Source organism: Tinamus guttatus, unplaced genomic scaffold (genome assembly GCF_059628265.1).
Source record: "Tinamus guttatus ecotype Peru unplaced genomic scaffold, ASM5962826v1 Tinamus_guttatus_pri_ptg000702l, whole genome shotgun sequence".
In the NCBI taxonomy this organism is placed as follows: Eukaryota; Metazoa; Chordata; class Aves; order Tinamiformes; family Tinamidae; genus Tinamus; species Tinamus guttatus.
Genome location: NW_028289236.1, coordinates 602,393 through 625,116, shown reverse-complemented (window position 1 = coordinate 625,116; position 22,724 = coordinate 602,393). Strand labels below are relative to the sequence as shown.

Below are 22,724 nucleotides of genomic sequence, written 5' to 3'. Positions count from 1 at the left end.
GCGGGACGCCGCGGCGCAGGCGCCCTCGGTGGAGGCGGGAGCGGGGCCCGGGGCGGGACGGGGACGGTGCACGGGGCGGTGCACGGGGCGGTGCACGGGGCGGGCCCGGGGCGGGACGGGGACGGCGCATGGGACGGGCGCGGGGCGGTGCCGGTGGCCGGTGGCCGGCGCGGCGCCATGAGCCTGCTGATCCGCAACGCGCAGCGGGCCGTTCCGCTGCGGCGCGCCCCGCTCCGCCGCGCCGTGGCCGTCCTGCGCGCCGCGCTGGGCGCCGCGCGCTTCGACGTGGCGCTCGTCTGCGCGGGCAACGGCACGATGCGGCGGCTGAACGCGGCCTACCGGCGGCGCGACGAGCCCACCGACGTGCTCTCCTTCCCCTTCCACGAGGTGGCGGCGGGCGAGCTGCCGCGGCCGCGCCGCCGCGACGAGTACAACCTGGGCGACATCTTCCTGGGCGTGGAGTACATCGGCGAGCAGTGCCGCGCCGCCGGCGAGGACTTCCACGGCGCGCTGGTGGTGAGCGCGCGGCGCTGCGCCTTGCTGGGGGCCGCCTGCAGAAATAGCCCCTTTTTGCAAAAAAAAAAAAAAATAGCCAACAAAATGTCATTTGTGTAATTTTAAGATGCGTTATGTTTTTTGGTTGTTCCCCTGGACAGGCGACTGCAGCCCATGGGTTGTGTCATTTGCTTGGCTACCAGCACAAGACAAGAGCGGAGTGGCAGCAGGTACGGAGGCGGCCTCAAACCGGGAGGGTTTGCAGCGGCAGCCCTGTCAGATAACGTGCCCTGCTGCAACGGGAGGATTTCCTCTCCTGCCCTCTCCCATGGGGGGATAACCCTCACATCCTGGCAGCCCCTTGGAAGGCTCCGCAGAGCTTTTAGGCAATTTAATTTAATCTGTATTGTCATGCAAATATCAAGTCCCTGCAAGCAAAATGACAGAATCGCAATTCTGTTGTTAATGGCGCTTGAGAGATTTATTTTTTTGTGCATATGAGCTTCTGCAGAGTTCAAACACTGGGCTGCACGGGGACCCTTTTAGCAGGCTCAGGACATGCAACTGCTGCACAGGAACTGGCGAAAGACCCATGCAAAGTTGCCAAGACAAAACATTTCCAGAAAGAAATGGCTCTTTAGGGATGTATTGACGTTTTTACATGCACTTTAAGTACATGCTTCTGGTGCAAGATTTGATGTTTTTCCTTTAGGAGAGCTCAAAAAATGCTTTTTAAACAGAGTGCAATTGTGGAAGCCAGATTAATTGAACAGTCTGGCTAGGAAAATTGCTTGCAGCAAAGAGCAAGCTCTTGTTTTGTGTCCAATTTCCTTGCAGCGGAGCAATATGTGGTCTCTCCCATGTGATTTTTAAATAATCAGGCTGGGAGAACATGACTGAATCACAGTTCAGCTGGAAACAGCTTTGCAAATGGCTAATTTTAGGAGTGTTTCTTCTGCAAGCGGGGAACAGCAGGACAGTCCCCAAGGCCCTTGGCTCTGAAGGGGGGCATGGCACTCGCTAGCCCATGACTTAGCGGCCCTTCTCTCTGCCCGCTGCTTTCCGCAGATGTACCAGAAGGAGAAGGAGATCCTGGAGGAGCTGAGCCGAGCCACCGGCACCGACTTCCGACCCCTGACTGCGGATCTCTTCTGAGGGAGCTGGCAGGACGCGGAGGAGCGCGGGGGCCGTCGCCATCGCGAGGGAGCGCGATAAAGCCGCTCCGCTCCTCTCCTCAGCCGCTTCTCGCTGCGGGGGCCGGGCTGGCGCCGCCCCGGACGTGGCGCCGCACGGCCATGGCGGCGCCCGGCCGCCACATCCTGCTGCTGCTCGGCCTGGCGGCCCTGGCGCCGCTGCTGCCAACAACAGATGCCCAACGGCCACCGCCAGCGCCACCGGCTGCCGCCTTCCACGCAGGCCATGGTGCCGCCGCGCTGCCGCCCGCTGCTGCCGCCCCACGCACCCGGTGAGCAGAGGGGCTGAACCATGTGGGTCTCGCCTCCTCGGCCGTGTCAGGGTCTTGGGTCTTTCCTCATCCTCTGTCCTCTGCATTGCAGCAGACACTTGGAGAGACATCCATGGTGCCCTGAAGGTGTCCGTGGGTCCCTTTTCTTGGGTCACTGGGGACTGGGGGCTTCCAGGGCGTCCTTCACCCTCTGTTTTTGGGCCAGTTCTTCATGGTAGATTCTCCCTGAGGCCCTCCCGCTTGCCCTGCACCTCTCTTGCACGTTGTAGGTGAATACTTATCCTGGTATGTGCTCGGTGACCCCTGCCTCAGCGTCCCCCGCTGCAAGCCAGACTGGTGGTACGAGCTGTCTCCATGGGCTCCTACAGCGAGGTGCCAGCGGGACAGGAGACCCTTGCATGGAGCCAGGCAGTGATGTCCTCGCCACAGCCAGGCTGCGGGCCCCTCTGTGGGTGCAGTGCCCACCGCTCCTCCTTCCCCTCATGCCATCCTTCTGTCTCTCCAGACAGTGAGCTCAAGAACAGCTCTATCCCCATAGAGTTGCACCACACCTTTTTGGAGAAAAATCCTCTGAGCGAGCGGTTTGAAATCTCCCCAACGTTGCTTCTTCCCTCTAGTTGCCTCTCTCATGTATTGACATTGCTTTCTTCTCTCTAGTTACCTCTTGTATGACGTAAACCCTCCCGAAGGCTTCAACCTTCGTCGAGACGTCTATGTTCGCATTGCCTCACTGGTGAAGACCTTGCTGAAAAGTGAAAATTGGGTGTTAGTGCTGCCTCCCTGGGGACGGCTATACCACTGGCAGAGTCCTGACATTCTGCAGGTCCAAATCCCTTGGTCCGCCTTTTTCGATCTCACAAGCCTCAATAAAAACATCCCTGTCATTGAATATGAGCAGTTCATTGCAGGTAAAGGAGATAATACATTCTGTGAAAAAACAAATCTTTGAAGTATTTCCAGCTCGCTTTATTTGTCTGGAAACAACCCTGCTGTTGTCTTCCAGGGGGAGGTGGGTAGTTGAAAGAAGGAGGAGAAATAGATTCTTTAATTCTGCTGAACACAGTACTACAGTATTTTGTCTTGGCTGTCCCCTTTTAAAATTCTCATAGACCACTTCTTGCTGAACCCAGTTAGTTGCCTGCTGTCCACATTACCGAAATACATAGATTCAGGAGGATTATCTCATCTGCCCTCTTGCCTCTTAGAGGAAGGCTAACTTCAAAGACTGGAGATTAAAGCTCAAGACTTTATCCAGTTGATTTATTTACAGTCTATTAATGGTCTAGCAAATCATAAAAACTTCAGAATAGGTACTTCCCCCCTTCATTTTTTTTAATGATCTTTGATTAGGTTAAACTCCAAGTTTGAGGAGGTTGTGCCTCGTTCTTATGTACTAGCCTGATTAAATTTTGCTTTTGTGCCTCACATTAAACTTTTTTTTTTCTTAATTGAGAAAACAAGGGAAGAAACCAGTGTAATATTAGGACTGACAATAGATTTTTACCTGCAAGTAATTCTGTCTCATACCTTTATCTTGTGGGTTTCTATGCTTACAAATGCTTTGCTTTGCTTCCCACTCAGAGTCAGGTGGGCCCTTTATTGAGCAGGTGTATGTCCTGCAAGGCTACGCAGAAGGATGGAAAGAAGGAACGTGGGAGGAGAAAATCGATGAAAGGCCCTGCATTGACCAGCTTATGTATTCCAAAGACAAGCATGAATACTACAGGTAATATATTGCAGTCTTTTTAGCCTTCTTTGTTGTATTTGCTTTCTCTGACAGATCGGTCTTGTCTGTGTATTGTAGTGTATTATAGTGACTCTCTGGAGGCTTGAGATTGATTTTATTTGTGTTTTTAAAACCCTGCCAGTAACAAAATATTATACTGGTACTGAAAGATCTAATTCTTGTCAGCTAGGCATCTAGTAAGATCCAGTAAGTCATCATTTCACATAAAATCCATATAAAGGCACTGAATGGTTTATTTAAGTTATGCACCTTCTTTCCAGGACATACTGCTGATGCAATTCGTTTATGTATAAACACATTAATTCCAAATACAGGTAAATGAGCCAGTGCTTTTTTTGTTGTTTTTCAGGGGATGGTTCTGGGGTTATGAGGAAACACGGGGCCTGAACCTCTCCTGCCTGTCTGTCCAGGGATCTGCCTCTATTGTGGCTCCCATCCTTTTGAAGAACACTTCAGCCCAGTGAGTTACTCTTTATTGCTATATATTATATCACATGCTCACAAACCCACTGCCAGTTTGGAAGAGCAGGAGAGCTTATATGCCTTATGCCACATTTATGGTATTTCATTGTTGGGTTATTGTCCTTTAAAATAATTGTAGAAGGAGTTCATCCTCTAAAGAGGACTTAACTGCAAGTTACCTTAAATGCTACAATACTAATAAGAAATGAAATAGCCTTGAGCTCCTTCTTATTCTCACTCAGGTGTCTAAATACACTTGCCACCTTGTGCTTACCTTTCCTCTTACCTTTCCTTCCTTTACCTTTTCATCCTGTGCAAAGAGGGAATGAACAGAGTAGAGCTGGTGGTTCTCAGGTTCACATCTCAGATCCTGAGAGGCAATGCCTGGGCTTTTACTTCCATCCTCACTGGTGTGAGCTGGTTTAGGGAAAACAAACAGCATGTTTCAGCTTTCTGCTCTGAGGTGCAGAGATGCCATTAGGATGATCAGAGGAATGGACATCTGTCATATGAGAGAGGTGAAGCACGCTGGCATTTTCCCAGTAGCAGAATATTTGCAGTCAGCTTTTAACACCCAAAGGCATATTAGCATATTGGCATAGGCATATTAGCAAAGCAAAGCAAAAGCTGCTAGGGTATGGGATGGAGGGACAGGAGGAGGAGATTATTGCTATCTATAAATACATTAGCAAAATAAATCCATAGGAGGAAGACAAAGCATATAAACTGAAGTGTAATTTTGCCATGAGAGCAAACACATGCAAAAATATGACATCAATATAGTTTATTTGGAAATGAGGTGAAGTAGAGTAGCAGCTGTCTGCAGTGCATGCTATTAGACACAAAGGAAACAAAACCTTTCTTAGGCCTTTCCTTACTTGCTTCTCAAATTCTTTTTTGGCCTGCCTTAATGTGTTTTCCATTGAATTTCATAGAGTTTATGAGTCCGTTTTCTTCATTGGTGCAGCACTCCCTTATTTTTGTGTTTCCCTTTTTGAAGCTGAGTGCAACCGTGGTGAGTTTTCTTTAGCCGTTGTTGACCCAGCAAGATGTTGAAGGTAACTATGCTACGGTTGCTATCGCAGATCAGCTCGTCAACTATGAGATTTTAATCCTTGTCCTGCTGCTACTTCAGACTGTGTTGAGAGCTGCTCCCTACCCCGTTGGTTCATCCAACTGTCTTTGACGGTGTCTAAAATTTTAGTCTCCTGTGTTTTTCATAACTTTGACAGTGCAGTTAAACTTCAAGTAAATAATCCTATACCATGTGTGTACTGTATGAAAAACGTAGTGAAAAAAGCCATTAATGGAAAAGATTCACTACAAAATTGATCCATTACTGTTAACACACTTTTTTTCATATGTATGTATGTCTATTTTAATATTTTTTTTTTAGTATTTTTGTATATTCTTTATTTAAAAGGCTCTGAGGTAGCCTCAGAGTGAGCATTATCTCACCAGCCACTTCTTCTCTATCCACCGCTCTGGATCACTTTCTCCTTGTTCTGGCAATCATATAATATCTCCAATAGCAATTACTGTGAGGGATTGTCATTTCTTGCCTTTGTTTAATTTTCACAGTTAAATGTAACAGTTATTAAGGAAGAGAGCAGTATTACACAATGGCATACTTCCCTTCTCTCCCCAGCAGGCTATGGGTCACGGTTTGATTTGTGCAGGATAAACTGGCTGCAAATCCTTCGTTCCCTGTGTCCGTTTTGCTAAGAGATCATAGTCTGTGCTTATCCTGCCTGCTGTATAAAGAAACGTAGTAATGTCAATTCTGTTCCTAAGGGAAGTGCACTCAGTTTCAAAATTTTTAATAGGTCAGTGATGTTAGACAGAGCTGAAAACCTTCTTCATGACCACTACGGAGGGAAAGATTATTGGAATGTGAGTATTTTCCAGTTAGCTTCTTCAGATTTTCTACTTGGTGTTGATAAAAATTCAGTAACTAATATGTGCTTCAGTTTGACTTTTTTTTTTTTTTTCTCCAAGGTGGTAATCTTCAAAGTAACTTGTGTCTTGTATTTTAGTGGTGCCCTCTAAAAGTTGCCTTCAGGTTGCCATGGATTTGTTTAATGCAGGAATTTGTTTTGGTGTCTTATCCCCAGAGATTCAGTCCTGCAAAGTCCTGCAGCACATCTCTAGTCAAAGGGAACCATCTTTGTTTCATCTCAAGTTGCCCTCAAGGGTAGGCATTTCAGAAGAGTACCCCAGAGTGTTCAATATTGCCTTAATTCTCTCCCTGTGGGTTTGATGGCAAAATTCCCACCAGTTTCAGTGTAATGCTGAACACTCTGGAAGATTTCATACAAGGCTCAATAGTACATGGAAAAAGACACACAAACATCTTGGCTGTTCACTCGAAGAAAACTGTTTTCACTGCACTTTCCTTGGTGCTTATCACTCAACAGAGATAACATATAAAATTAAGAAATAGACCAAATTCCTGGGCATTACTGATCCATGGTGTCACACAGGATTTCCTTACTTTAGCTGTATGAGCCTGTTAATAAGATTAGTATGAACTAACTGTGCATGAGATGGTAACTACATCAGAAAATCTTTGAAAGAGGTGATTTTCCACAAGTGAAGGAAGTAACTTCCTTTTTTGTCACTCTCCTATAGGAATTGAAGTGACAGTGGCTACAGACATGTCCTTTTTTAGCATTCTTTTTTTACAGGTGTTTTACAAGTTAAGTCTTTGCCCAGCGTTTAATAGATACCCACAATCCACATTGTATATCTATGTATTGAAGAATCAGCTGAATATACTGGATATAAATGGTGTTATGATTAAGATTAAACATACACAGCTAAGACACAATGTTAAGAATTGTTGTTTGTATGCTGCACTGGATATAACTGCCTCCCAGAAGTTCTGTGTATGTGAAGTTATCTCTATTTATTCCTTTTTAGCCATCTTCCTATTCCTGACTTGACAACTGCTCTTATTCCAACAGACCCGTCGGAGTATGGTGTTTGCTAAACACCTGCGTGTGGTGGGAGATGAGTTCAGAAACAAATACCTTCAGTCCACAGATGACACAGACAGGACTCATTACAATGAGGACTGGACACAGATGAAGGTAAAATTGTAACAGTCTGTTTTCCATAACAAAACGAATACCTTTTTTTTTGACTTGTTTACTCTTGGCTATACAGAGGATGATAGATGTTACCTATGGATCGAGCTCAGATCATGGTGGACGTGCACATTTCTGTTGTCTCCTTGCCACACGACATGAGTTAATGGAGTTTGCTGAGATGTGGCTGACTGCAATGGGTGCCAGGTTTCTGGTCCCCCCATTCCACTGAAGGAAACATTTTTCTTCTTTTATTCAGCAGCATGCAAGGGGATAAAGTTCAGTTGCAACTGTCAGTTGTAGGTTTGCAACCAAAGGAAACATTTTTTTTATGTACAAATTTCACACCATACTTAGTCTTGAATGATGCAGGCCACTCAAGATGAAAATACTGCAAGTGAGCTGATATAATGTCATTCCCTTCTTTAAAATGGCTTTCTGCAGCTAGAGTAATTCAATGCCTTATGTGCAGGCATTCATGTTGCCAGGCTTCATTGGTGCCTTCTTCATTGATTTAATGGTGGTACCATTGACTTCTGACCATGAGTACAGCAGTTACCACTGCATTTTTATGAATGACTGGAAATTCATGGGCCTCCAAGTTTTAAAGTGTATTCATCTTTCTCCTTAGGTTAAGATAGGCACAGCTGTAGGTGGTCCATACCTGGGAGTTCATCTGAGAAGGAAAGACTTCATCTGGGGTCACAGAGAAGATGTGCCTACCCTGCAAGGAGCAGTGAAGAAAATCCGCAGCCTCTTGGACACACATAAACTTGAAAAAGTTTTCCTGGCCACTGATGCTGTTGAGGAGGGTAGGCAGAGTACAATCAGTTTACGACTGATAACTGGAAATTCATTTGCCTGCACACCAGAAACAGGATTTGAATGGGCAGCCTTTTCCCTCCAACCTGGATGGGGGATACCTAGGCATTAATGTTGTATTTCCCATGAGCAGTTTGACAGTATCTCTGATGGGAGACAGGGAACTGAATAAGGGATGTGGTGTTTCTGCCTCTCCTTCTCATTTTTACATCACAACTTTTCTCTTTGCATTTTATAGACTCCCTAATGAGCTAGTGGAAAGTGACCTATGAAGTCTTCTTTTTCTGCTTCTTGTCCTAAAGCAGGATTATTCCCAACACCAGTTCTAGACAGCCCCAGTTGTATCTAGACAAGGGTTTTGGAAATCCCCAAGGATGGGGTTCCCTTCTGGAACTTTTTCCAAGGCCACCATCCCCTCCTGGTAGTATGTAGAGATTATATTTCAATACATTATATCTTATACCCTGCAGGTATAATATCTGCAAAAATAACCCTGCAGGGTTGGACTATGTGATAACTAATCCAACTTCACTGTCATTCAGGGCCACTTAATATATCACCCTGTAGGTTTAGACAGCAAAACTGATGGTGTTGTCACTCCTACCTTTTGCAGGTTTCACCACCCTGTCAGATCTACCTCCCTTGGCAGTGTGTCTCTGCCCCCCCGACTCCTGCCCCTGCCTAAAATAATCTGACATTCGACAAAAATTTCTACAATTAATCTCTTACCTGTTCTGTGATTCTGTAATTTGTAGGTAGATTTTGGGTTTCCCTGCTTTGTCACTGTTCACCCAAGGGTTACTTCAAGCACATATATTTTCTGACAGCAGTGGATTATGCTTTCTAGCATAAATTTGAGCTAGGTATTTTGTGTCTTTCCTTTATACAGAGGTTGAATTGCTCAAGAAACTGCTGCCTGAGATGGTGAGGTTTGAACCCACTTGGGAGGAGTTGGAACTCTACAAAGATGGAGGGTTGGCTGTGATTGACCAGTGGATCTGTGCTCATGCAAGGTAACCAATTTGGCTTTTCTGGGTGGAACCAGATTTTACAGTTACAAACCCGAATATTGTCTTTGACCCAGATAGAGTTGATTACAATTCATTCATTAAAATTCACCAGACTGAGATCAGTTACTTGTACTCAAAAAAACTAGCCCTCATCGCCAACCACTTCTGATTTCTTCACAGGTATTTTATAGGCACCTCCGTTTCAACATTTTCCTTTCGGATCCATGAGGAAAGGGAGATCTTAGGCTTTGATCCAAAAACAACTTACAACCGATTTTGTGGTGAGAAAGAAAAAAACTGTGAGCAGCCAACTCACTGGAAAATTGTATACTAATATGCAAAGGAATCCAAGGATTTCAGTACTGGTGAGTGCAAAGAATAAAGAAAGACTGCAGGGAAATATATCCCTTTAATGAAACTACAACTCTCCCCTTTTCTTGGTGTTTTTCTGACATTTGAGTTTTGAAGCACAAGCAATATTCATCTTCTTAGCCAAGTACTGATGGAACCAAAGAAAATGAAGTCACCCTAGGATTCACTTGTTGGCATAACTAGGATTAGAGGACAATACTGGGCACTACAGCTGAGAACTGAAAAGCCAAACTTGTCCTTTTGAGTAACAAATGAAGTAAATCAAGCTTTTCCTGTGAAGCTGTGGAGAAGAGGAAAAATATTTAACTTTCATACCTATAACACAATTGTGGTCTGTAAAACGTTTCTGTCTTTACCTGGCGATTTTTGGTTCAGATTGGCGCTTGCCTCTCTGCTCACAGAAGGACATAGTTTGTTTTGGACCCTGCACTATATAAGCTACAGACTGTGTGTAAACTCTGGAGTTCCTTGGGGCAATCTTCCATTTTTAGGTGGTAATTTGTGAACATTTAAACTGTCCAATTCAAATGTGTTCAATAATGAAAAGAGGGGATGATATTTCTACACGAGCACTGAGTTCTTCTAATAATAGTCTCAGTGGAATGGTCCTTGCTGAGAGGCAGAGATTGGGTTTGTAGGGTGATGAAAAAAAAACTTATGTTTCCTCTTTCATTTTATCTTAACATAAGAAGCTGTTTCCTATCTTCCTCCCAAGAATCCCTTCACATTAGACTGATGCAGAAGGCCTTTCCAGCTTCCATGTCTGTTAAACTGATCAACCGAGTAAATCAGTTTTCACAGAATCACAGAATGATTGAGGTTGGAAGGGACCTTAAAGATCTAGAGTCCAACCCCCTGTTCAGGCAGGGGCACCTAGAGCACGTGGCACAGGGTCACAGCCAGGCGGGTTTTGAGTATCTCCAAAGAAGGAGATTCCACAACCTCTCTAGGCAGCCTGTTCCAGGGCTCTGTCACCCTCACAGTAAAGAAGTTGTTCCTCATATGGAGATGAAACTTCTTGTGTTTCCATTTGTACCCATTACCCCTTGTCCTGTCACTGGCCACCACCAAGAAGAGTTTTGCCCTATCCTCTTTGCCTTCTTCCCTCAAGTATTTGTACATGTTGATAAGATCCTCTCTCTATCCTCTCTTCTCCAGGCTAAACAGGCCCAGCTCACTTAGTCTTTCCTCATATGATAGATGCTTCAGTCCCTTAATCATCTTCATTGCTCTATACTGGATCCTCTCTAGAAGCTGCACGTCCCTCTCATACTGGAGAGCCCAGAACTGCACGCAGTACTCCAGGTGTGGCCCCACCAGAGCTGAGGAGAGGGGCGAGATCCCCTCCCTCGACCTCTGGCAATGCTCCTCCTGATGTAGGCCAGGATCTTGTTGGCTTTACTGGCCCCAAGGGCACATTGCTGACTCATGGTTAACTTGCTGTCAACCAGGACTCCCAAATCCCTCCTTGAGGAACTGCTTTCCAGGAGGCCAACCCCTAGTCTGTACAGGTTCCTGGGGTTATTCCTCCCCAGGTGTAGGACCCAGCGCTTACCTTTCTTGAACCTTCTGATGTTCCTCTCCATGCAGCTCTCCAACCTGTCTAGGTCCTTCCGAATGGCAACACAGCTTTCTGGGGTGTCTGCCGGTCCACCCAGTTTGGTATCATCTATAAACTTGCTGAGGGTGCACTCTGTACCTTCCTCCAAGTCACTGATAAATAAGTTGAACAACACTGGACTCAGTACTGACCTCTGGGGGACACCAGGGACCACAGGCCTTCAATTAGACTCTGCACCTCTGCCATCCAGCCAGTTCTTGATTCACCTCACTGTCCATTCGTCTAACCCACACTTCCTGAGCTTCCCTCAAAGGATGTTTTGGGATGGTATGGTTCAACAGCCTTGCTAAAGTCAAAGTAGACAACATCCACAGCTCTTCTCTCATCCAGCCAGCCAGTCATCCCCTTGTAGAAGGCTATCAGGTTGGTTAAACACGAGTTTCCCTTGATGAATCCATGCTGACTACTCCTGATCACCTTCTTTTCCTTCACATGCCTGGAGATGGTCTCCAAGATGAGCTGCTCCATCACCTCTCCAGGGATGGAGGTGAGGCTGACGGGACTGTAGTTTCCTGGGTCCTCCTCCTTGCCCTTTCTGAAAACCGAAGTGACGTTGGCTTTCTTCAGTCCTCCTGCACCTCTCCTGTTCTCCATGACCCCTCCAAGATGATAGAGTGGCTGAGCAGTAATGCCTTCCAATTCCCTCAGCACCTGTGGTTGCACCCCATGGGGGCCCACAGATTTGTGGGTGTCTAGTTTGCCTAAATAATCCCTAGCACAGTCCTCTTCAACCCAATCCTCTTTCCACATTGATGTTTTTACTTTTAACAAGGAGGCAAACTGAGGAAAATGACAGATTACACAATTATTTGGGTCCTGAAATAATGTTTTTGATCCCAGCAGATGCTCCATGTCCCGTTGCAGTTTCTGATGGAGACATGTGAAGCAGATATTTCTCCTTAAGATCATTTTTACCAGAGTATCCCTCTGTTACTGGTCGCTGTACTTGCTTTTTCCTCTTGGCTTGGCTAGGAATACATCTAACCCACCTGCAGCATGCACCTTACATTTCATAGTTGCTCCCAGACAATAAGGTGGTTTCATCCCATAGAACTGCAGTAAAAGCTGTGAAGCACCGTCACATCCAGACGGTGAGGAGTATCAGCTCTCTTGTTCTTACCAGCTGCTTATTGTATCTCTCTAAAGCAAGTGAGTCTTTCTGGTGGTGGAGAGCCCAGCATTTCAAAGCAGTGCCTTTTTCCACCAAGTCAGATGTTCTCATTTAGCCTAAGCGCCATGTAAAGTCATGGTGGCATTTTACATATAACATATACCTCGTTTGTTAAGAAAATAAAAAGCTTTGTAGCATTTTATGTGGCTTGTCTATGCTGCTTATTGCCTGGTTACCAGGTATTTTGCTTTCTCATAATCTGACTCGCATCCATTTCCAACATAGGAGAAACTGAGATAATCTTAATACCTACGTGCTCCAGGGAGGCTTTCCTCAACATCTGTTCCGTGACATATGCTGCATTAGCAACAGTGTCACCAGCAGTCGAGATGTTGACAAAAAGAGTGTCCAATGGAGGGTCATTAAAATGGTCAGAGGCTGGAATGTATGGTGTATAGAGAGGATAAGGGAGGGGTTGGTTGTTTTGGTTTTTTGTTTTGTGGTCTTTCTGTCACCAGGTGGAGACAGCAGACCAAGTTGGGATCAGCAGCAATCCCAGCTCTCCAGATGCTCCCTGACATCTAGCAGGGATTGTGGACCTCCCTGGTCACACAACCCCATCCTGCCCCCATGGCTGGACCAGTGCTTTCCTGACCAGGCCTCGGCGGGTCGCCTCTCCCCTCACCTCCAGCGACTCTGTTAGCTCCGATTGGCACCGCCAGAGCTCCTTCCCTCAGAAGCCCTGGATGCTCCAGCCCCTCCACCAGCCTTGTTATCCTTCCTTGGACATGCTCCATCACCTCCCTGTCTTCCTTGTAGTGAGGAGCCCAAAACTGAGCACAGTATTCGAGGTGCAGCCTCACCAACACTGAGCACAGGGGACAATCACTTCCCTAGTCCTGCTGCCTACACAATTCCTGATGCAAGCGAGGAGGCCGTTGGCCGTGGCCACCTGGGCACACTGCTGGCTCATGCTCAGCGGCTGCTGACCCACACCCCCAGGTCCTTGTCTGCTGCACAGCTCTCCAGCCACTCTGCCCCAAGCCAGGAGCACTGCATGGGCTTCTTCTCACCAGAGAACCTGGCCCTTGGCCTTCTTGAACCTCAGACATTTTGCCTCAGCCCATTGATCCAGCCTGTCCAAACCCCTGTGTAGAGCCTTCCTACCCTCAAGCAGATCACCTCCTCCTCCCAGTTTGGTGCTCAGCCACTGGAGGGGAAGACAGTGCCAGAGAGGGGCCAGCTCTACCTCCTGCCTCCCTGAGCTCTCTCCAGCCCTGACCTTTTGTAAGGGGAAACAGGGGTTTTCTGAGTGCTGCAAGGGGCGGGGATGAGGTTGTGGCCATAGGCTGCTGGAGAGCGCTCCTGCCCAACTCCTCTCTCCTGGGGACCACAGCTCCTTCACAACCTGCATTTTCTACTGCTTTGTGCACCAAAGAAAAGACACAACACACAGCAAAGAGGCAAGGCTGCTTCTTTGTTGACCCTCACATGCAGGGCACCCTGGCATCAAGGTGCATCCGAGCGCCAGCAGCAAATACTGCCGCCCCGCAGAGGACGGTGCCATCTCTCCCACGCTCTCCTCAGGCGGTTGCGCAGGCTGTCATGGGAGGGAGTCTGCTTCCCTGGAGCTCTCAAGATCAGGACGGTTTGTGTGGCCAGGGAAGAGATGGTCAGGCTGCTCTCTTTGTGCTGCAAGCCTTGCAGGGCTGAGAGAAAAGGAGCAGAGCTGAGATGAAGCCCCCTATCTCACCAGACCGCAGGAATTCCCCCCTGACATGGCCTGTCCCACACAGGTCTTCCCAGCGCCAGGAGGGAGTCGAGGGAGTAACGGATCAGCTGACAGGAATGTCCCAAAGGTGCCTGAAATCTCTCTCTACTCTACCCCTATGACCAGCCCTGCTCCGCTCGGGGAGCAGAGCCCTCCTCGCATGCGGCAGCCATGGCAGCTCCTTGGCCGGGCTCTCTCTGCCTCCCCCCGCCCAGCCCTGCCTGCCAGCCCGCTGCCCTCACTCACCCTCACAGATGTTCTCCACCTTCTCCTTGCTCTGGCCCCTCAGGCAGCGCCCAGTGAGCCCTAGGCGCACACACAGACCCCGTAAATCCTGCTCCGCAAACCCGTCCCCCTCCCGCCTGCCCTACAGGCCTGGCCCTGCGTCCACCTTCACTCGCTCAGGGCTCACCCCAGTGCCTGTCCCCAGAGTGACCCGCAGGGGCCCTGCTGTGAGGGACTGAACAAGGCTGCCACCAGCCCCACAGGTGCGGGCAGAGATGGCCGAGGGGGGCACAGAGAGCCCAGGGGACCTGGCCCTGCCTCGGGCCCACAGGGCTGCGGCAGGTTCTTGCGGTCAGCGCAGCAGCCGGGGCTGGGGCCGAGCTGTCCTGGAACAGAGAGGGACCCCCGGGCTTGGAGCTCACCAAGAAACCTCACGGCCGCCTCGCACAAGGCCTCCTGGCTGCTCTCCAAGTACGCCAGGCTCTGGCGCAGGTACTCATCTGCGCTCCTCCTGCCCCTCTCCCCTGCCAGCTGCGGAGAGCACAAGGCCATGGGCTTGGCGCACACCCTGCACACGCAGCTCCCACTCCCTCCACCCAGGAGCAGCCGCCCCGGCCTTCCCCTGCCCGGACACGCGGGACCCCCCACACAAGCTGGGCAGTGCGGAGCTTGGCAGGGAGCAGAGGGCCGCCTGCTGCCCAGGCCTGCTGAGGGGCCCTCCTGCTGCAAGGCCCAGCCGGGCCAGCGGCTGCTTTAGCAGAGCAAGAGGCGCCTGCAGAAGAGCCCCCGGAGCAGGGCACTTGGAGAAGGGCAGCGCGACAGCTGCTCCAGCACCCAGAGCCACCAGCCACGCGCACTGGGCATGGAGGGGAAAGGCCCTGTCCAGGGTCTGGGCACGGGGGACAGTCCTTACCAGGCACTCGCTGATCTTCCACGGCTGCTGGCTTTCAACCAAGTGCCTCAGCTTCTTCCACTTGAGGAACTTGGCTGCTCTGAGGAGGGCTTCTTGAGCGGCCTGCACAGCAAGAAATGGGGAGATGCCACCGCGGCCCAGGGCACAAGAGCCTGTGTCCCCCTCGTCTTGGCAGGGCTCCTGCCCTTTCCTGGCCCATGATGGCAAGGGGCAGCAGCAGAGCAGCGAGTGTGCTTTGGGATCCATTTCCCCCCTCAGTGGGCAAAGACAGGGGGAACCCACCACCCCAGGCACCTGGTCCTGTCCGGGCAGCACAGCAGAGACTCCCCAGAGCTGCTGAGCTGTCGCCAAGGCCAGCAGGAGGCTGAAGGGCTGTGAGTACACAGGCACCTAGACAGGACTCGGCCAGGACTACCTCCCACAGGTATTCCCATGGTGGGTGCTCAGCTGCCCGGCATGCCCCGGCACCCAGCCGTACCTGGACCACACTTGGGCTCTCATCCTCCAGATGGAAGAGCAGTGGCAGCAGGCTCCTGTGCACCTGCATCTTCATCTGCTCATTTTTGGAGTCCGCTGCTACCTCCATCACCTTGCTGAAGAGGTGCATGGAGAGCTTCCGCATGTGGTCAGACTCCTGGAGGCAGGGAAAAGAGGACTCCTCAGGCCTGGCTGCTCCAAGGCTCCATGAGCTCGCGAGGCGGCGCGACCCGTGGGCAGATGGAGCTTTCGGACACTCCCTCCGCACGCAGGAGCTGTGGGCCAGGTGTGTAGACCCTGCCAAAGGCAGCGCATCTTCCACAACAGGCTGCACTCAGGGCAAGTGCAGCTTGGAGAGACTTCTGTCGCTCAAGGGCTCCTCTGGCCCTGGCCACACTCCCCCGCGCGCCCTCAGCCGAGGCCCAGAAGACCTGCCTCAGGATGGACCCGTGGGGAGGCCGTGGCCTGCGGCCCAGGGCACCACGGGCAGCACAGGGCAACGATCCCAAGAACCACGGGGCAAGAAGGCTCCCGGCAGCGGCCAGAGCCCGTGCTGGGAAGCACAAAGGCACGTGCTGGGCACGCACGCCCAGGGGAGCGGGGCGCAGCCGTGACCCGCACGCAGCCTCCCGGGCACCCCAGCAGGGCCCTGGCTCTCCCCACAGCCTTACGTCCTCAAAGAGCGGCAGGAGCCTCTCAGACAGCGGCAGAGCCCTGTGGGTGAGCCTGGCTCTCTCCAGGACAGGGACCAGATGGCTGAGCACCAGGAGCGCCTTGGTGCTTATGTCCCTGTCCTCCTCCTGCAGGCGCATCATCAGCAGGGGCAACAGGAACTGCAGCTTGCCGACCTGTGGGAATTACTACCTCATTTCCTCAAGAAATAAAAGACTGGCCGCCTTATTACACACCAGCTTCCCCTCTGGCTCCCTCTGGGCACTCCTTTTGGAGCTGGCTTGCTTGGTGCTGGGCCAAGACCTTGAACACAGCTCCCGACACCCAGCCAAGTGCAGGCTGCCCGGTTCCCCAGCCCCACGCTGCCCACACAGCTTCACCCGCCTGTGCCCTGCTCACCATCTCCCCTCTCTCGCACAGCAAGACGAGGCCTCTGAGCGTCAGCTCCCGCATCACCCTGCGGCGACTCCTGAGAGATCTTGAAAAGATCTCCAGGAAATCGTCTTCGTCGCCGTGCAGGTCCCTGCAGGCCAGCAGCTGAAACGCAGAGCACACGGAAAGTGGCAACGGAAGCAGCACTCCCTGCGTTGGGCAGGCACAGCCCGGCCCAAAGGCAGCAGCGAGTGCAGGGAGCCCCGGGGGCCCCACTCCCTGTCCAGGGCCTCAGGGCGCTCCGCGCACGTCCCTCGCTGCTCCTCCGCCTCCCTCCACTAGCCGCAGCGCCAGAGGCACCGCAGCCGGGCACCGCCAGGCTCACCTCCACCAGGAAAGCCAGGGCAGGCACCTCCCTGCTGTCCTCCTCGCTCGTCAGCAGCACCACGAGCCGATCAAAGAGGAAAGAGCGCAGCGCTCTGGGGCTCTTCCTCATCTCTCTGGCAGAGGGAAGAAGGCACAGGGAGGTGTGAGCAGCCCGGGCTGTGCTAACCTCTTCTGCCATTGCACTCCCGGGCCCTCGCACCAGACCCCCACGGGCCACCACACGCAGGACAACGCCACCTCGGTGCTCTGCTCGGCAGCAAACGCTCGTGGTGGCATCGTCTTTCCCCACCACCCCTTGCCAGGAGAGCGTCACGGCCCACCGTCATTTGGTGCATTTTGCCCAGGGACACTGCACAAACACCCTTCCCACCCTGGCGACCAACCTTCCAACACGACCCCCTCCTGGCATCAAGAGCTCAGGTCCCTCAGGGGGACTCTGGCCATTGGGAGGGGCTGCCGTGGCCATCACCCTCTCTTGGGCCTCCTGACACCAGCCTTGCCCAGCAGCTCGCAGAACCGGGCAGCGATATAGCAGGGGCTCCCTTGGCCCCTCTCCTTGGCCAGGCCTCCCTTGCAGGGCTGGAGGCTGCAGCCCCATTCTGGAGAGCGGGGCACCCCTGCGCGCTCTGGGGAACACTCTGTCTACAGGGGGGAAATGCTGGGGCACGGCGGGCACGAGGGGGCTCTCACCTGGCCAGCAAACCCAGTCCCTGGTGCTGCGTCTCGGCGCTCTGGAGCATGGCCCAGCCGCCCTTCCTGGCCATGGCCAGCACCAGGCTCTCGTGGCCAGCGTGGCAGAGCAGAGCTTTCATGGTCTGCACCGCCAGCCTGTGTGCAGAGCAAACACCAGGTCACACTGGCACCCCCAGCCCTGCCTGTAGCTCCGTGGCACGCCACGGCGGGGATGCGACAGGCACCTCACGGGGCTGCTGCGTGGGGCCTCTTCCCCTTGGAATTCCTTCCACAGCAGGCCTGACTCTTCTGGCTTCAGCGCTGCGGTGAAAGAGCTCTGGAAGAGCAGCGCCAGGAAGAGCTGGGGGAAGAGCAGCTCTAGCACCTGCAGGCAGGGCGGCTGGCGCAGGATCTCCTGGAGCGCTCTGCTGGCCTGCGGAAACAGCCCAGAGAGAGCTCTCGCTGCCGAGATGTCCCTCCTGAGCTGCGTGAGCTCCTGCCTGGCCCCTAACCACGTCCCAGGCCCCCACTGCTGCCCCCAAGCCAGGCTGGCAGCAGGCCACACGAGGCAGGGAGATGCCGCCATGGAAGGAAACACAGAGCCGCTCAGGCCAGCTCCGTGTGTCTTTGCGTGCAGAGGGCCCAATGCAGGCACAGCAGCTGCGCAGGCTGGCGCAGCCCGGGCCGGGTGCTGGCCAGGGCCCTGCCAGCCTTAGCCCTCCCTCCCGTGCCGGGCCTGTGTGTCCTGCGGGAGCTCATGGCTTGGAGGTGGGTGCAGAAGGGCAGGGGGAGCCCTGTCTCTTGCCCGCAGAGGCAAGTGCAGCCCTAGGAGAGAGCCCGGCGTCCTGCACAAACTCACGGCCAGGGAAGAGACAGCCGAGGAGTCCGTGTCGTGCAGCGGCCAGTCCTCCAGCACGCTGAGCAGCTCCCGCAGCACCCGCTCCGCAGCTCCGGGCGTGGACACGAGCGCCTTCCACACGGCTGCGGCGGCGCTGCAGGCCCAGAGCGCTTGCTCAGCGGGTGCTGCAGCCGCAGCGCCGTGGCCTGCGCTGCCCGCCAGCCCTGCCGCTGCCCGCCAGCCCTTGCCAGCACAGACCTGTCGCAGGATGGGGAGCAGTACAGCAGGCAGGCAACCACCACGTCCGGGAACGTGCTGCTCCGGAGAAGAGCCCTGCTCAGGCTCTGGTGCGCAGCCGCGTCACTGATGGACATGATGTTTAACCAGATGTCCCGCACCATCTTTGACACCTGCAGGACACAGGGCTCAGAGTGGGGCTGCGGCCACACTGCAGCCCTTTGCCCAGCTCCCACTGAGAAGGGCTGCCCCTGCCACCGCTCTGCACTGGCCTCATGGGGAAGCGGGGCCTGACACACCTGCACTCAGGGCAGAAACAGGCCCCAGAGGGCTGGAGCCCTGGCCGTGCCACGCACAGCCCACTTACATTCTCCAGAAGGGATGCATCGTCTGCCACAAATGCATCCAGCATGTGAGCAGCCGCCTGCGTGTTGTAACCGCTGCAGGCTCTCATGCCCCGGATGGCTGCCAGGATGACCTCCGCCCTCTCATCAGGCTGCAGGTACTTGCCAAAAAGCTGTGGCACAAAGGAAGGCAGTCGAGAGAGAGACGTCACAGCCAGGCTCCCAACTGCGGGGCCTGGCTGAGCAGCACGCGGCCCTGGAGAGCGACGTGGGGCCGTCCAGCCAGGGAGCCGCTCCTTACCCTGCTCATCTCCCTGATGTCCTTGGACCCGGAAAGCTTTAAGGTGTTCCCAGCTTCCCTGTCCTTTAGCAGCTCCTGGTGCTGTGGGCTATCCCGCGGCAGCTCCCTGCCTGCACCGGAGGGGAAACACACGACGCTCAGCAGGAAGGCAGCAGAGCTGGAGATGCCGCTGAAGGCGGCAGGGAGAAATCTGCCCTGGCAGACCACGCGCCCGTGCCAGGACAGGACGGGCAGCAGGATGCCCAGCAAGGCACAGGAAGGGGGAATTGCTTCCAAACTTCTTACTCTCTTCCCGCAGGAGGTATTCATAGAGATGCCAGAGAGCTTCAGCTGCACTGCCACTGCTCCCTTCGTCCTCGTAGGCGCAGCACAGGGTAAGATGCCCCACCAGCTGCCCCAGGACTGGCATACTCTGCCCAAAGAAGCTGTCGCTGCTGCTGCTGCTGCTCCCAGTGAAGCATCTGCGGGCCTGCAGGAGGGAGGCAGTGCTGACACCCGGCCTGCGGGCGCCACTTGGAACCAAAGCCCTGAGTCCCATCCAGGCCGGGATCCTGGGGCAGCCAGAGCTTTGGTGACTGCCCCAGGAGGGAGCCTGGAGCTGCAGGACACGGCCACGTGCTGACGGGGGCAGGCGGGGGCTGCAGCTTGCCGGCCCCGCAGACTCCTTACCGGCAGCAGGAAAGAGCTGACGAGGAGATCGCTCAGCCTCGCAACGCGCCCCACGGCCCTCTCCCGCACAGCTGCCTGCTGGCTCTCCGTGAAGGGCAGCAGGACCTGGGAGGAGAGAAGCTGCTGCTCTGCTCTGCAGCCTGACGCTCTGCTCAGTGCCCGGCCACGCTCACGACTCCCAGCACCAGCACAGCCTGGAAAGGGCATCTTGCCTCCCTATTCCCTCGTGGCCATGGGGCAGACCCCGCAGAAGGGCCTGCTGTGGTCACCCTGAGAGCAGGAGCCTGCTGGGGCTGCAAGCCCTGCTGCAACCACTGCAGGAGCAGGGAGGCGAGCAAGGGATGTTGGCTGCGGCCAGGAGACACTGGGTGTCACAAAGGACAACTGTGGGGATCCCCACTGGCAGGAGGGGGCCTGTCCCCTCGCAGCACTGGGCTCTCTGCAGCTGCTGCTGGACAAGTGGCCTCCCACCACAGGGGCTGCTCCTGGCAACTCTGCTCCTGGCAAATACCAGACCTGCAGGATGCTCTGCACGAGGCTGGAGGCAGGGCCGCCGAGCACCAGCACCTGCAGCAGGCTGTCCATGGCATCCAGGGTCTGCAAGGGGCACAGAGGGTTGAGGTGCTTCTTCCCCACTGTCCCTCACCTGCCACAGGAGGCTGGGAATTCCTCCTGCCCCAGGGGGACATCTGTGGTCCTGCCCACAGCAGGGGGAGGCCCCAGGGCAGGGGAGCACCCACCTTGGAGTAGAGGACAGCATCCGGGCCCTGCAGCTGCTCCACGGGAGGCAGGGAGAAGACGCTGCAGAAGCAGGCCTGCAGCAGGCTCTCCCATTTGCGCTCTGAGAGCAGCCTGGCTTTGCTGCAAGCACAGAGAGGGCCTCTCAGTCGCGGGGCTGGCAGCAGCACCCTGAGGCCTTGGGAAGGTGGATGCAGACCTGGGCGTGGGAGGCCCGTGGACGATACCCGCACTAGGGGTGTGGGGAGCCCCACAGGGAGCCCCGTCTTCCCCCAGCTTGCTGGCCAGGGACAGAGGACAGGCCTGGCGGGGGCCCAGTGCCCTCCCCACCTCCTGCCCCACCTGTGGGGGAAAGGCCAGGGGACACGCGGGAGCCACAGGGCCCTCTCTGCCCTCCCATCTCGCCTCTTCTCAGGCCCAGACGGTGCCCCGGGAGACACCCCAGCAGCAGGGAAGCCTCCCCGCGAGGACTGGGGCCCTTGTGCACGTCTGCTGGAGAGGCCCTGGCCAAGTCAGGCGCTGGGCAGCTACCTCATGGCAGTGATGGCGAGCAGGACTTGCTGCCGCACCGCCGTGCCCAGGTGGTCACGGGGCTCCTCCTGCAGCAGCACCTGGAGAGCACAGGCAGGAGAGGCCATAGGGAGCTGCCAGGGCCCCGCAGGACACCAGGGCCCCCCAGCCAGGGCCCCCCACCTCCCTGTGCTCACACAAGCCCTCCTGTCCCCAAGGCTGGGCCGCTGCCCTCCCGACCAGGCCTCTGGAGGTCCCCTCTCCCCTCACCTCCAGCATCTCCACCAGGTCCGACTTGCACCGCCAGAGCTCCTGCCGCACGGGGAGCGCGGGCCTGGCAGCACAGCGGGATGCTGGGCAGAGGGTGCAGAGGGAGGCCAGAAACTGCAGCTTCTTGGCCTCTTCCTGCTGCTACAAGCATAGGGAGAAACAGAGAGCGTAAGGGCGGGCAGAACCGGCAGCATCAGAGCAGCTCAGGGGCTGCAGCCTCAGCTGGGCACCTGCAAAGGAGCCGCCCCCACAGCCAGCTGCCCCACGGGGCCTTCAGGGCTCGGCGCAGCCCACGGACCCAGCGGGAGATGCCAGCGCAGCCCCGAGCGCGTTGGCGACGCTCACCTGCCCTCCAGAGATGAGAAAGGCGCGCACGTGCTCCAGGGCTTCTGCCTCCTCCCGGGGCAGATCCAGGCCAGGAGCTGATGGAGAAAGAGCGGGCAGAGCTGCAGGGCTGGCGGAGAGCGGGCACAAGGCAGCCCAGGCCTCTGCGCCACGGCCCGCTGCTGCCCCTGCCCAGCCCAGCGCTGCCCCTCACTCACCCGATGGCACCTCCTCGGGCACAGACCACACATGGGGCTCCAGGTCGCAGGTGTTCGATGCAACCGCCCCATCCTCCTTCACCTCCTCACCAGCCACCGAGGGGCGGCTGGGGGGTCGCTCCGCCATCCTGGCCGCGTGGCCAAACTCCGCGGAGCCGCCCGGGGACAACAGGCAAAATTCCGGGTGCTCTCAGGGGGCTCCTTCGCCAGCACCTTCGCTCCCGTCCTGTCCTGTTGCCGTCCTCCCGGACACTGCGGGCCGAGCCCGCCTGGCCAGGATGTCACAGCAGCGCAGTCACAGAGGGCCCCGCTGTCACAGGAGGGCGGCCCTGTGACCCACCGGGGAGGGGCAGGATGTCCCTTCATGGGGCACAGGCCCCGCTCGTCCCCTGTCTCGTGACACCTCTCTTTGCCCTCAGGTTGCCCCTAGGCCCCCAGGGGACCTCTGCTCCGACCCTCGCCTGCTCCCCCCGGCTGCTGCTCCCTGTCCTTCCCTTTTATGACTGCCCCATGGACACACATGTGGGACGAGCTGCCAAGGCGAGGAGCCGCTAAGGACACCTCTGTGCTGCATGGCGTTCTGGGGGCTGCT

At 54.6% G+C, this 22,724-nt stretch overlaps 4 protein-coding genes and 1 long non-coding RNA gene across 5 annotated transcripts; 2 read left to right on the top strand and 3 right to left on the bottom strand.

The window, feature by feature from the left end:
* The first annotated feature begins 177 nt into the window (after positions 1-177).
* Positions 178-1,673, top strand: YBEY (ybeY metalloendoribonuclease). The gene is made up of 3 exons (XM_088536701.1): positions 178-516; positions 657-725; positions 1,564-1,673. Exons 1-3 carry the CDS (start codon positions 178-180, stop codon positions 1,648-1,650), a joined length of 495 nt encoding a protein of 164 aa, XP_088392827.1. The 3' UTR covers positions 1,651-1,673.
* A 117-nt stretch (positions 1,674-1,790) lies between these two features.
* On the top strand, positions 1,791-9,741 carry POFUT2 (protein O-fucosyltransferase 2). Its single transcript, XM_088536724.1, has 9 exons — positions 1,791-1,960; positions 2,609-2,868; positions 3,542-3,686; positions 4,057-4,167; positions 5,996-6,062; positions 7,136-7,261; positions 7,890-8,070; positions 8,970-9,093; positions 9,271-9,741. The coding sequence occupies exons 1-9, from the start codon at positions 1,791-1,793 to the stop codon at positions 9,422-9,424; spliced, it is 1,338 nt and encodes a 445-aa protein (XP_088392850.1). The 3' UTR covers positions 9,425-9,741.
* A 4,462-nt stretch (positions 9,742-14,203) lies between these two features.
* Positions 14,204-16,834, bottom strand: LOC148591804 (maestro heat-like repeat-containing protein family member 7). The gene is made up of 6 exons (XM_088536723.1): positions 16,652-16,834; positions 16,252-16,428; positions 15,582-15,737; positions 15,104-15,205; positions 14,613-14,721; positions 14,204-14,271 (listed from the first exon to the last, which is right to left on the bottom strand). The coding sequence occupies exons 1-6, from the start codon at positions 16,703-16,705 to the stop codon at positions 14,204-14,206; spliced, it is 666 nt and encodes a 221-aa protein (XP_088392849.1). The 5' UTR covers positions 16,706-16,834.
* A 246-nt stretch (positions 16,835-17,080) lies between these two features.
* Positions 17,081-18,044, bottom strand: LOC148591803 (uncharacterized). Its single transcript, XR_015914017.1, has 3 exons — positions 17,929-18,044; positions 17,702-17,839; positions 17,081-17,124 (listed from the first exon to the last, which is right to left on the bottom strand). It is a non-coding gene; the product is annotated as an uncharacterized LOC148591803 (long non-coding RNA).
* Positions 18,045-18,805: 761 nt separating this feature from the next.
* Positions 18,806-22,259, bottom strand: LOC148591802 (maestro heat-like repeat-containing protein family member 7; the record flags this gene model as incomplete). Its single annotated transcript, XM_088536722.1, is given in 12 exon segments — positions 18,806-18,931; positions 19,126-19,275; positions 19,404-19,572; positions 19,682-19,872; positions 20,073-20,177; positions 20,589-20,669; positions 20,813-20,933; positions 21,342-21,421; positions 21,591-21,731; positions 21,936-22,001; positions 22,003-22,076; positions 22,133-22,259. Coding segments are annotated over 12 exon segments (1,431 nt in total), but the record flags the coding sequence as incomplete, so codon positions are not given.
* Positions 22,260-22,724: the final 465 nt, after the last annotated feature.